Source organism: Notothenia coriiceps, unplaced genomic scaffold (assembly GCF_000735185.1).
Source record: "Notothenia coriiceps isolate Sejong01 unplaced genomic scaffold, NC01 NC01_scaffold00037244, whole genome shotgun sequence".
In the NCBI taxonomy this organism is placed as follows: Eukaryota; Metazoa; Chordata; class Actinopteri; order Perciformes; family Nototheniidae; genus Notothenia; species Notothenia coriiceps.
In genome coordinates this window covers 26,236,834-26,250,643 of record NW_011369945.1, presented here as the reverse complement: position 1 = coordinate 26,250,643, position 13,810 = coordinate 26,236,834, and the positions used below count along the sequence as shown (strand labels likewise).

Sequence of the window (13,810 nt, the reverse complement as noted above, 5' to 3'; positions counted from 1 at the left end):
TCCTTTGAACTGCAGTTGACACTCACATTCATATTAAACGTGTCAAAGAGTCGTCTCCATGGCAATGTTGTCATAGCACTAAACAATCCGTGTTTGGGTTTAGTACACATGCTGAGTTCCGTTCATAATACCCATAACCTCACAGAGAGAGAGAGACTCACAGCAGGAGCAGGATATGAGGTAAAGTGCTTTTTCCATTTGTTTTAGTCAGTAACTGAACTAAACTGAACGCATGTTGATGGTTTGTATGCACTTTGTAGACTTCTTGTGGTTTTGTTACAGGATACTCTGGGTGGTTTTGGTTAAGCATTTGTTTAACTTTACCCACAAATGACCAACAGTAGTCCTCTATTCAAGCATATTACCTTGTATTTGAACCCAAATAAGTATTACATGAAATTGGTGACATTGAATGCTTTATTCACAATATTACAATGTGGACCGTTTCTCTTTTTGAATACATTGTTATTATAATTAAGATGTGTACAAAAGTCAACTAAAATCCATTACACAACATCATTTAAAAACAATCACTGTTAGACTGATCTGACTATTACTAGATATCGATTTGTTTTGTTATCTTTTAGGTGCTAAGGGGGAGTGTTTCTTATGTGTGACTATATCTAAAAACCATGTTGATGATTTATTTTCAACCTAAGTTTTACAAAAACTTTCTATAACTTTCTAGTGCTCTAAATCCAAATGAACACAGGTTGATGTTTATTATTATTATTCAAAATCTATCACTGTCATTGACAGTCAACACTGCTGCCCCTGGTACTATCACTGAGCAGCCGTTTAGAAGGATGCAGAATATTTGAATAATGCACTTCTATCCATGCTTTAACAGCACCTACATAATATATCTAAAAGCAATAACTCACAGCTTTACCATAATACCTTCTATGTAGCTATATAGCACCAGACAGACCTGTAAGCAATTCCATTGAGAGATATATTTGTAATTTAGAAGATATGTGTTGAAATACTTTCAGAGGGCAAGTGTGCCGAAAAGCATTAGTGTTATTTCTATAACAGACTGGCCAATATTCATTATTGGCTCTCTTCATGCCTGTAATGATATTTTCTAAGCCACAATCGACTCATGCATGACAGATATTTTATTTTTTTTCCCATGTTCAAAAGCAATGGTAAGTGTGCACATCGTTCTTTTTGAATAAATAAAAGCACATTTTAATTATGCTTTTGGTTATGATACACCTCTCTCTCAGGGAAACATCGAGTGGTGAAGCTCTGGTTGGTACCTGGAGGCCTCACAAACCAAGAGGGCCCATAGCTGCCCTCTACGGTAGTCCAGGTCCCAAGTATGCACTCCCTGGACTCACTGGTACAACCGCCATTTTGTTTAAGCATTAACCCCCAAACACCATTATTATGATTAATATTATTATTACTCACATTGTTGTCCCTGTTTCCTTTATAAAGGTGCTTCGAAACATGACCCTACAAAGAAAACAGCACCGCAGTTTAGCTTTGGTTCACGTCATGAAACCAAGACTGAGATCACCCCTGGACCGAGCTACCTCATCCCCTCCAACATCACCAGAGTAGGCCGAGACGGCCCTCCTGCTTATTCTCTCTACAGCCGTCCAAAGGATCCAAAAATATTTCAGGCCCCTGGACCAGGTCAGCAAACCCCCTTGCACATTTGCAAAAAATGAAACAAGGCTGATATCAAATGTCTGACTACTCACTCAAAATTGAAAATATGCTGTTCTTGTCATGATGCACACAATCATTTGAGATAAGCACTTTCTGTGGCTTTCAGGCAAATACTCCCCAGAAAATGCTGGAAAGTCAGTCTTCCACTCTGCTCCTGCCTATTCTCTGTCAGGAAGGGGCAAAGAAATCAGCAATATTCAAACACCAGGTATGTATTTGGTGTCAACTTCATTTAAGCTGTGGGTTACTATGTTTGATAGCATATCTGGAGGGGTGTGGCGCAGTGGATAGAGTATTGGTGTTAGAATCAAGGGAGCACAGGTTCGAACCCCACTGCAGTCAGCATGTCGTTGTGTTCCTGGGCAAGGCACTTCACCCCAAATTGCTCCTGTGGGGATTGCCCACAGTGTGGAGTATGCAAGTCGCTTTGGATAAAAGCGTCTAACAAGTAACAAGTAACATGTAATGCATCTCAACTTCCCCTGTATGTTGCTCATGCTGCAGGTCCAGCCTCCTACTCTCTGCCCCCAGTGCTGGGAAACAACACTGTGGACAAATCTGCAGCTCCCTCTTTTTCTCTTTATGGCCGCAACAAAAATGGCAACTTCCATGAGGACCTAAGGAAGGTACATATAAGTGTCAAACACATTTCTTAAACAATCAATCCTGAAATCCTGGGATAGTTATTTTCAATAGTTGTGTTCCCCTCCAGACTCCAGGCCCTGCTGCGTACAAAGTTGTGGACCCTAGTGTTTACAGGGAAAAACGTCCCCAGATCAGCATGATAGGCCGCAACTTTCCACCTGGGGTATCTACAAAGACTCCAGGACCTGGTGCACACTATCCTGAGATGGTAAGAAACCACATTGAAGATTAAATAAATATATCACAAATATGTAGCATTTCCACTAACATTTCTCTCCACCAAGGTGACCTTCACAAGATCCAAAGCTCCGAGCTTCTCTTTTGGAATGCGTCATTCGGATTACATCACACCCCTCATTGTGGAAAAGCCTGAATAATATCTTGTTGATCTCTTGTTTGAACTGGAATTCATCATGAATAAAGCAGAAAAAGCCCAATGAAGTAAAAAAAAAAGCAAGCTTTGATCCATTGTTTTTTTGCCACAGTTAGCTACTTATTGTATTAGCACTAGTTTGTCAGGGTTGTATCCACAATCAGTATTTGAAGTAAATTATACTGAATTTGACAAAGGTTTTAAGAGTAGTAGCCTACATTTGAAATTTCTAATAATGTAGTATGATCTTATTTTAAAATAGATATTTGCTATTTGTTGTCTAAGCACAATATTTAAAGATTTGTTTCGCTTTGAAAATAAATTCTTTAGTATTGTAATTTTAATTGGAAATAATAAAACACGTTAAAATTGCTTCTCCATTTTACCAAATGTAAGACATTAATTCCTAAAATATGTGCAGCATATGTGCTTCAAGTACATCTCTTGTGGTAACAGGTAGAGGAATGATTCGAAATTATAATTTGTATAATCTGACTGCATGACACACTTACTTCCTTTTTGAATACTTATTAATTTGGTCCTGCAGATGCAGAGTTGACTACAATCCTCATTCTTCACTGCCATTGAAAGCAAATGGTAAGAAAAAGGTTTAGAGCTACTATAAATACTATACAGGAGGTGTGTCCTAATTAAACACTTTAGTGATACAATGCTGCTACTACTCACTGGGTGAGATCACATGGAAGCTATAGAAAAAGAAAACAAGATTTTGCAATAAATAAAGAGCTGAAATTTGGGGATAATATATGAAATAAAAAGTGGAATAACAAATTATATAAAAACAGATGTGTCCCACTCTTCGAGCAAATCTGCAAAGATTTTGAGACAGTAGGTCACATGACATTGCGTAGATATACAAGTGGAATACAATCCAGTAAAAAACACATTCATTAGTAATACTTGGAATGACATGGGAATCAATGAGTCATGTGACATTGAAGCTTTTGAAAAATAAATAAAACGATCTTCTATTAAAATATGTTTCAAATAAATTCATGACACATCAGGAAATTAAAATAGCTGTACAATTCTCATAATTTTGTTCTATAATTGGGGCAAGTTAGCACATAAAAAAAAATGCATTAGCCTTCTTGACAGGCATTGTAAGGGCAGCAGGAACACTGACAACGAGGTCCTTCAGGCGTCCCCGTTGCATAGAAACGGAAACCTTCGGCGACATCATAACACATCTACAAACTTTAACGTCTGGATGCCTAGATGAGTGCATCCACAACCGGTTCATTGTGATTGAAGATCAGAATATACCCAAGACAATCGGAGACATTTTGATAAGTGCTCTAGCTTAACAAATGCTAACAAGGCTACTAGCTGTTACCTAGCTGTGTTCAGTGGTCCAGGGTTCACTGTGTGTACAGTAGCCTACTCAAAAGAGACTTTAAAATACACATGTAAACAATTAACGTCTCTGGACTATTCTCAGGTTTAGTTAGCAACCGTTTAGTATGTGAGGACAAACTAACCAGTGTAATGAGTGATATCAAGCCGAGCCCCACGATGTTTACCTCAGCTAGCTAACACTCATTCTCTGTCGTCGGATGCTAGCTTCCGTAGATCAGCTGTTCAGGTAGTTATCAATTAAACTGGGTGAGAGTTGACTCATTCAATCATTCTAGTCAAATCAGTTAACGGAAAAAAAGTTGAAATGGCTGGCGACGCTGGCAGCATCCCTGAACTGGACCAAAAGAAGTACGATTCAGGCGAGCAGGTGAAGATCATCTGTCTGGGAGACAGCGCAGTCGGTAAATCTAAGTGAGTATGAGCTGCTGTAAGCTTAGGCTCCTTGAAGCCGTTTTGTGTAAAAGCTTTCCTTTTTCTTGTAACGTTCATTATTACATGATTGTTGCGTTGACACAGACTGTCTCTCTCTATCGTAGGCTGATGGAGAGATTTCTCATGGACGAATAGTATCCTTTTGCAGTTTATGAAATCTGAAATGAAACATATCTGTGTCAGTCATTCGTATTCGTCCTGCCATGGGCATTGCATAAACGTTAAAGGTCACCTAATACTCTTTTTCAACAATATATTATAGGTCTCAGATTGTAGCATGCCATATACCCCTCTGTTTAAAAAGTGTGGATTCCGTTTGTGTAGCTTTAAATGCAAATGGATTGGTTTAAAAACAAACACATAAGCCGCATTCACACCGCAGGACTTTCCCAGGTACTTTGGTTCTTTAGTTCCGTTAGTACCAATGATGTCGCGTTCACACCGCCGGGACTACTCAGTGCCGGGAACTCTTTTGGCCATTTTCAGTCCCTGCTAGAGAGGTGGTACGAACCTGGTGATAAAAGAGTGCCAATTTCTATTCTATTTCTATTGGCTGGGCGAATTGAAAACCACGCCCCGTTAGACTCTGATTCCGAACCAGCATTGCACTTACAGCATCCGACGAGTGGGTCAAATCCATAGGTCAAATCCTTAGTTGGCTGCAATAACCCAGTTACAAAGCTGTATAACATGAGCACAAAGACAACAAGCTCAGTGAACTCCATCATGTCTGAGGTCGGAAAGTAAACAAACGCCTCATGTACAGCGGGTGGGCTTTATACCCCCTCCACCCATCGTGTAGTTCTTCTTCTCTCGTTTTTTTTTGTACTCGCCGTGAAGTGGTTTTGCGGCCTGCCAGTAAACCCAGAGAAGAAGAAGACGAAGTGACGTCAACGTAATCTTGCCTCAGGGAAAGTACTGCGGTGTGAATGCGATTGGCACTAGCCCCCTGGCGGATTCAGTGCCGTGGTACTTTAGTACCGGCACTAAAGTACGGCAAGTCCTGCGGTGTGAAAGCGGCTAATGGTGCTTTAGGAGGAGATTTAGGTGATAAGGTGGGCGGGTGTTACTTTGGCTGGTTATTGGCTAATGGTTACAAAACACAAACAAATATTATGACATCACAAAGTGGCCAAAACCTGATCAGCTCATCTTCAGACAGGTTTTTATATAAATGGATCAGGACAAAAAGAGAGGAGATCTTTTTTCCTGAAACTCACCAAATCTCTTAACACATATTAATGTATGAAAAAGTGGATTTTGCGTAATAGGGGACCTGTAAAGTCAAGCTGGCATGCCTACAATAAGCAGATATTTTTTCCCCAGAGAGCTCCTTAACTATTTCTTCAGTCGTCCCCAGCAGTTGTCAACCTATGCTTTGACTCTCTACAAACACACAGCCACTGTAGGAAATAAGACAGTAGCCATTGGTATGTATTTAGAAATGATTCTGTTCTGCTCTCAGTGACCACAGGAAATACATTCACCAATTTGAAAATCAACTGTCAAGTTTAAATCAACAGGAGGTGATTTTTGTTTTTGATTCACAGATTTCTGGGACACCGCTGGTCAGGAGCGATTTCAGAGCATGCACCCCTCGTACTACCACAAAGCACATGCATGCATAATGGTAAAACACACGCTTAGTTTCCGGTGCTTTTCAATATTCATCTAGCCTGCACTTTGTGGCTCCCTGACAGGCATTTTAGGGGAGGTAGAATATCAAGTAACTATTCAACAAATTCAGAAAAGTGACAAATACATAATTTAGCCCTCACAACACTGTGGAGAGGCTGTGATCAAATAACATGTTGCATTCTTGTTAAGTTCCACCTCTTAAGATGCAGATGGTGTTTCCCTCACAGATAAGTCAGCGAGGACTTGTTAGATGATTGCTGGAAGGCAAAACTGTCTCTGTCTTCAAAGATGCACTCCTTTGTTAACCTGTCTTCTTTCTCTTAGGTTTTTGATGTTCAAAGGAAGATCACTTATAAGAATCTGGCCAACTGGTATAAGGAGCTGAGAGAGTTCAGACCGGAGATACCCTGTTGTGTGGTGGCTAACAAAATTGATGGTAAGTCATCACAAAGAGTATTCAACTCTTTTATCCATCTATGTTTGACCAAAAACCAACACACTTCTACTGTAAGTTTAATATGGATAGTTACCTCCAATCTTCTCCTTTAATGTAATTAGGATAAATAAACATGTTTTTATTAGTTTGCACACTTTGTCTACATTACTTTATCCTTTGATTAATTACACATTCAATTTACAATTATAGTTGCGAACATGTTTGTATTTTCAGCGGATTTGAAGGTGACACAGAGAAGCTTTAACTTTGGGAAGAAGCAAGGAATCCCATTTTACTTTGTATCTGCGGCTGATGGGACGAATGTAGTTAAGGTTTGCACTTCTTATTCTCTTCCAGTGTTCATGTCAGTCATCCCCAGGGTCTTTTTTTTAATGCATTTCAATCACATCAGCAGTTTTACAGTTAACTGTTTGTCTTGATACCACACCTTTTATGAAGTGCCCATACAGTTGAACCCATTTGTGTTATTTTTTCTGACTGTAACTGCCCCAACAGATGTTCAGAGAGATGATCACGAGAGCAGTGGAGTACAAGCAAAACCCAAGCGACTTCATGGATGAAGTGTTGCAGGAATTAGAGGTACACCCCTTTATGAATACCTAACTGAAAATATGTAAATTGCAAGAATTGACAATGCAGTGTGCTCTAAAAAAACAAACATTAGTGTAAAATCTGCTGTTTTAATTCTCACATGTTCTTATTCCAAACCTATTTGTGAGCTCCAACAAAACTTTTTTTTTTTAACTACTTTTTAGTTTGTCTGAAAACACTTTCATATTGATGTCATGTCATTTGCTGCACTTTTCTTATAGAACTTTGACCTGGAGGAGAAAGAAGATCCCGAAGCAGATGAGGTTGGATTGAAAACAGAAAGTCCTGAGTTGGAGTGACCAACGTTTACAGATCCTCCTAAACCTCTAGCCACTACTGGCACATTGTTTGTCCTTATGTCACATTCGTTGTCTACTTCTATACCTAAGTTTTCTAACTCTATCACTGGAGGTTGGAGTTTTTAAGTCAGGTTTTCAGTCACTGCTCTCCATCTGTCCAGTGACATTGGCAGGGAAATAAACCTGGTGGAATAATTAGGAATTGTGTTGTTTACCAAGTTTATTCAGCTGCTGTTTTAAACTTGTCATTCATACTTTGTATCCACTACAATACTAATGAATAATTCTACAATGAGGCTGAATGTATTTTAATTTGTAATAAGAATGTGAAGCATTGGAAACTGTCTCACAGATCAAAGAGAACGTGTGATTATGATTCAGATTTGCTGCTGTTCTCGATGTGTGTGTGTTTCGTTGTGTGCAGTGCCAGCAGTGAGCAGCCTCAGATGGCTGCTTTTGTTGCATTAGTTTTAGGATGTAAAGTCTTTTACATGAAAACGTAATGTACCATGTAACCCAATTGTTATCATGTGTCTCTTTCTGACTTGCTGTGGTCCAGAAGTGGGCATTAAGTCGTGAATTTCAGCATATTATAAAATGCAACAGCCAGCCGTACGTGAGTAAACAGCAGCTGCATTCATCTCTCGTGAAATGCTCAGCCAGCTGTGTCCTTTCTGATGGATTTGTGAAGGCTGTGTTTACACTCATTCATATTAGCAGGAATGTTACCACAGAGCACATAAAACACATTTTTCTTGCAGAATCTGACCCTCAATATGTTCAATTATTTCTATATGCTGTACAAAGGAATCATGTCTATATATTTTGTATTGATATTTGACTGTGGCATAATAAATCAAACTGGCGTATACTTGTACTACAACGACACTGAATTAAGCAGGAACAAAAACTTTGATGCAGTTCATGTTTCAATTATAAATTTATTACATAATATAACAAACATATATCTCTGTGGTGGAGATATCCTGGGCAACATCTCAGATCTTGCCTCAACCTTCACTATCACCCTTATCTGTTTGGATGAGGAACACTAGGTAGCTTCTGGTTCACTTTTATTTCGCTTTCAGGTATTAAAATGGAGAGGGGATTTCTAATGCTTAGAAGTGTCTGGAGGTCGCTCGGAGAAAGGTTTGCCTGCTCATCGGACGCTGAAAGGGGAAGTTCACCTGTGAGACAAGGCTGAGGCGTTGCAGTGATACATCCACCATTCTAAACTTCACAGTGCAAACAAGGAGAAAACCAACAATGAAAGAAAAACCCCTCTGACGATAAGATCACTGGTTCCAGCGGGTGACCGGACCCCAGCGGGTTTTTTAAAAGGTTACACTGCTCCCCCTACACTATTTAGATTGTGCTTTGTTGATTAGAAAACAAGACAAAGATAACCTTTCACTGAACTTATTTCACCTTTTCATGTGTAAGTCTGTTACACGTTGCATTTGCGGTGCACTTCCACTACCATCTGACCGGGTCTTCATTACAGTTTCTTGTGACCAGGCCAGCTTGTGTGCGTCCAGACTGTACACATTCACCTTTCAAGTGTTTCTCTTTATATGGGAACAGTACGGCAAACTGGATAATAAGCTGTCACAGTAAAATCAATTGTGATACTTTGTCTCAAAATGTAAATAGAAATGTTAATGCAAAGCTCACAGGTAGATATACACAGGCTATTATATATATGTATATATGTATATTAATATAAACAATAGCCTGCTTCTTTACAAAATAATAACAGTGACTGTATTTCCACCTGTACTAAATACAGAAGGAGCTAACAAATGTCTGTAGTTCTCAAGATTTCCAGGAGATGGCACCATATTATTGAGTCTAACAGCTCAAGAATGCTGTAACTATAGATAGTCCTAAAGCAAAGACAAATATACAGTTGAAAGTTATTTTTTGGCACATTTTTCCTTTGTGTTTGTTCCTCACTGGATCACCTCATATCCAAAACTCAGAAACTGAAGGTCTGAAAAAGGAAAAAGGAGAGCTGCCGGACAGAGTGGAGGGTAAGGAGCGCAGACGCCATCTGGGAAGGGGTGTACGAAACAGTGACACTGCATAAACTGTACCTACAGTCACAGGGGGACTTAAAGTCGTCTTGCAATACAAAATGTCTCGATGGTTTCCTTCCAAGCCCTGTGGTAATCTGTCCGTCTGTCCATCCGTCTGTCTGTCTCTCCCTATTGGCAGAGCAGTCCACTTTCTGAAAACTTCACTCAGTACAACACAAGAATGCAGAACAATGAGGGTCAATCTGTAGAAGATGAATGTATGTGTGTATTTCTATATGTGTGTGCGTGTGTGTGTGTTGTTTATGTGCGTGTTTGTGTGACACAGCCACTGCCGGGAATCTCTGATGGTAATACAGTAAGGCTAAAGTGGACTATAGCTCCAAAGATGTAAACCCTAACAATCATCCGTACACTCTCACAGGCATCCTCATCAACGTCTCTCTCAAACAAATTCACACACAAATGGAAACAAACATTCGCGCACACAGTCGTACACACATGGTGGAGAGGAACAACCACACAGAGTTTCAGGGAATCCAGATGCACGCATGCACTTGGACGATGGGTGGCTTTTATGTTAGCACCTTGTCACCTTGTTTTGTGCAAATCATCCCCTAGTTCATAGTTCAGAGTTCAAAAGTTTTAAGAGTTCATAGAAAGAATAAAATCTGCTCACCTTTTCCACAGGTGGTTAACTATGCATATATGCCAAACATTCATATATAGATCTATATACTTTTGTTTTTCAAAAATTTATATGAAATCTATCATATATACATTGCTTGTGAGTTAAAAAAAAAGACATTTTTTGTTCATTTTTACAAGTGTAAGTATGTTTAGAATGGACAGGATATTCGTTTTTTCTGTCTTTTTTCTGTCACTCTAAAATTCTAATGAGTGAAAGATTAAAGTATCATGTTCCATACGCTACAAAATCTACCCACAGTGTCCGAGGGTAAGAAATCATCAAAGAAAGAAAAATAAATTAGAAAAATAACAATTAACACAAAAAGTCCAAATGAGTCAGAGGACATAGTGTAACACCGGAGTACAAATAATCAGTGAGGTCACAGTGAGGCAGTGAGTGCTATTCCTACAACCCAGGTACAACATTATATTCACCACCCGTTTTACAAACTGATAAACAGCAGGAAATGAAAGAGACAAAAGAAGAAAAAAGATGCACACGACTTCTTGCCAAGTGAAAGTGCCTTGGCGCGCTCACTGGATGCTGCTGATGCACGGAGGTCTCTCACCTGGCCGCCTAAAGCTATGGATAAAATGCTTTTTGTTGCTTGAATAAAACTCACTGTTTCTCACTGCCAGCAGAAGCTACAATGAGTACAATTGTAGATTTTGTATTGTTAAAGAAAAATTCATTGGTCTTTTTTACAACCTGGGTCTTATTTGTAGAGTTGTTGCTGCCACGGTTTATGATAATACTTTACTCACTTGCGGAGATAGAGGAAAGCAGCAATGTTGCAAGACACTGTCAGGTTGTAAAATGCTGAATTTTCTTTAAGACCTTACAGAGGCATCCCCATCCACACAGCCTGATCAACTACACACACATTCCTGCGCTGGCCTTTCAGAAGGTCACACACTATGTCTAGCTCATTAAGCCACACGTTGTTAGTTATATTCCGGGTAACAGTTGGTTTTAAGTAAGAGATTACCTTTATTTGAACACTTTAAGCTTAATTTAGCCAGGTTCACATGCTTGGTTTCCTGTTAGTTTCCTTCTTAAAATCTGAAAGAGATTTCCTCTCTTCTGGTGATGAGAAACATCCCAGAGTTTCCTTCCTCCACGTGTGTATAGTAGACCATGTGCAGCCTGCTCTGAAGGCATCATCAGGGGTCAACAGGGATGGAAATTTTAACGCAGTCTAACATTTTTCAGACTGTGGTGGTGTTAAATTGTCCTCACAGGTAGAATTAAATGGGTATTATTAAAACAACAGCTGACAATCTCTCCATGCTAGTGCCCCAAACTTCCATCCCTGAGTGATAAACGGGCAAAACATGAAGAGCCCCTTTTACCAGTTAGCTGTCTCATAAGATGGTCCAAAGCAGGATCTGAATAGGCTCAGTGGGGTCTGTAGCTGAAGCCGTAGGGATGGGTGGCCCCTGGGGGTCTCAGCCTCACATTACGGGATGCCCTTTAGTATGAAGGAAGACCGTAAGAAAATAAAAACAAACATCAAACTCTTTGTCCAAGACATGATGCAACTCGTCATGCTACGGTTCAAGAAAGGGTGACCATAAGGAAAGTTGTAGACCTATGACAAAAAATTCATTTCCATATCTATATACTTTTTTTTAAAATTTCAAATATATATTTTTATATTTATATATATGTATATAATTGGTAGAAATGAGTAAGCTACCGGTGGAATACGTTTTAAGGTTTCTCTCTGCCTTCTATACTAAAAAACAAAAACAGGCGCAGATTAATTTATTACATTACCTCTTTGCAACATTGTCTTTTCTTTTGAAAGCTATATTTAGATACATATATATCATATTATGTAATACCTATATATATATTTATATAATATTCCCTTTGGAAAACCAAAAAATTGATTATGAAAAAAGCCACGAGTGTTGGTTAAACATTCTCCAAATATAATAGATAACACAGTACCAAGGCGGAGGGGTGTTCTCCCGTGGTTTACTGGGTGGAGCTCCACCTCTGGGCTCCAAAGTCTTCGGTTTAAAAACAACAGTAGGTGTAGAGAAGACGCACCGTGTCATGTTCATTGTCCTCTGTTCATCATTGTTGATCTCTGTATAAATATTTTTGAAAGGCAACTGAGCTTTCTGTTGGGAACACAATTCTTCCTCCTCTTTTACTCAAACTGCAGAAGTCTCTCAGAGGCCTAATAGACGGGGGGATAGAGGTAGAGAAGAGAAGGGAATAGTGAGAGAAAGTGTGGGTGTTACTGAGGGACCAACTGAAGCTTTCACAAATCAAATGTTTTAATTGGAGCTCATGCGATTCTCCTCGGCAAAAACAAAGTCCAGAGTTTATTTTGAGGTCTGATCTAATTGGCTGCAGGCAAAGAGGCGGGCAGACACTATGGCAAGTAGAGGGTGACGAATGACTCCTCCTCTTCAGTGCAGTGCCAAGTGCAGGGTGTTAATGCAGACAGGAACATAACGGTGTCGCTAAGGTAAACTTTTGTGATGCAGAACATAAAAGCAGCCAGAATAAAAGAGGAGTGATCCCTATCTTTTCTCTTTCATCAACTCTATCCGTTCTACCTCTCTCTCCATCTGTTGCAGGGTCTCAGGGCAGGGGTCAGCTCTCCAGCAGCATCTTTAGCGCCCGTTCGATGTTCATGCGGTGTCCCACTCTCGTCACTCCCAGCTCTGCAAAGTCATCCTTGGTCAGAGCTGGGAGGTGAGAGCCTTCGATCTCGTGTTCCTGAAACCCTGCTCTGTGCTCCCCCAGATTGATGCTCTCCAGCCAGTCTCCAACGTCATACTTATTCCAGAGGTGGAGGGGTTTCTGGTGAAAGGGCCGGAGGGCTAAAAGTGGTGACCCTAGCCCGGGAGAATGGGAGGGGGACGGGGACGGGGAGCGAGAGCGGGAATGGGAATGGGCGCTGGAGCTCCTCATCACAAAGCGGACCTCTTTAGGCTCCTGGGGTAGGCTGAGGCTGGAGGATTTGAGGATGGTTTGTGGGGGTGTAGTCGGTGAGGTCGGTAGGCCGAAGCCTGAGTATCGTCCGAATGGGTCACCCCGATCAGGGGAGCCTGAACCGGGGCTGCGTCGGGTGACAGGGTAACGGCTGCCAGGGCGGATGGTGAAGGTGGTGCCATAACTTCTCTGAGAAATGGTGTGGAGCTCGCCTAGGCTGCTGAAAAGTCTTGAGACAGACAGACACAGGGTGTAAGGATGTTAACAGAGGAGATGAAGATTAACAAACTGAAAGTAAAGAAGAAGAAGAAAAAGGAGACATAGCTTTGGTTATATGTATTACCCGCTGTAAGTTCCTCTAAAGTATGAGTTAGTGTAAGCTTCAGGACTGTTAGACAAACCAAGCTAGTCTCACAGCACAGCATTGTAAAGCAGCACACTGCTCTCACTGGTAATGAGAACATTCACAGCTTTGAAAAAAAGATCTATTTACTACTCAATCGTAAATAAGTCACAAAGGACCTTTATGTCAAGTTATATATTCATTTTGTATGGGAATATATGGCATTTATTAAGAAAAAAGATGGCACTATATTTTCCCTCTCACCCACCCTACATCGTCCATCTGAC

General features: G+C 40.2%; 3 protein-coding genes across 3 annotated transcripts in view; 2 read left to right on the top strand and 1 right to left on the bottom strand.

The window, feature by feature from the left end:
• Positions 1-72: 72 nt before the first annotated feature.
• cimap1b (ciliary microtubule associated protein 1B) lies at positions 73-2,758 on the top strand. Its single transcript, XM_010794045.1, has 7 exons — positions 73-180; positions 1,233-1,348; positions 1,447-1,647; positions 1,790-1,891; positions 2,188-2,309; positions 2,396-2,536; positions 2,613-2,758. The coding sequence occupies exons 1-7, from the start codon at positions 176-178 to the stop codon at positions 2,703-2,705; spliced, it is 780 nt and encodes a 259-aa protein (XP_010792347.1). The 5' UTR covers positions 73-175; the 3' UTR covers positions 2,706-2,758.
• Positions 2,759-3,845: 1,087 nt separating this feature from the next.
• Positions 3,846-7,700, top strand: rabl2 (RAB, member of RAS oncogene family-like 2). The gene is made up of 8 exons (XM_010794044.1): positions 3,846-4,492; positions 4,618-4,647; positions 5,864-5,943; positions 6,064-6,143; positions 6,476-6,587; positions 6,822-6,919; positions 7,104-7,187; positions 7,421-7,700. The coding sequence occupies exons 1-8, from the start codon at positions 4,386-4,388 to the stop codon at positions 7,496-7,498; spliced, it is 669 nt and encodes a 222-aa protein (XP_010792346.1). The 5' UTR covers positions 3,846-4,385; the 3' UTR covers positions 7,499-7,700.
• A 719-nt stretch (positions 7,701-8,419) lies between these two features.
• The window catches only part of shank3a (SH3 and multiple ankyrin repeat domains 3a), a 75,893-nt gene continuing 70,502 nt past the window's right edge, over positions 8,420-13,810 (bottom strand). The window contains exon 19 of the mRNA XM_010794429.1: positions 8,420-13,409. Within this exon, the coding sequence (XP_010792731.1) occupies positions 12,839-13,409 (571 nt within the window). The 3' untranslated portion in view covers positions 8,420-12,838. The remainder of the gene's footprint in view (positions 13,410-13,810) is intronic.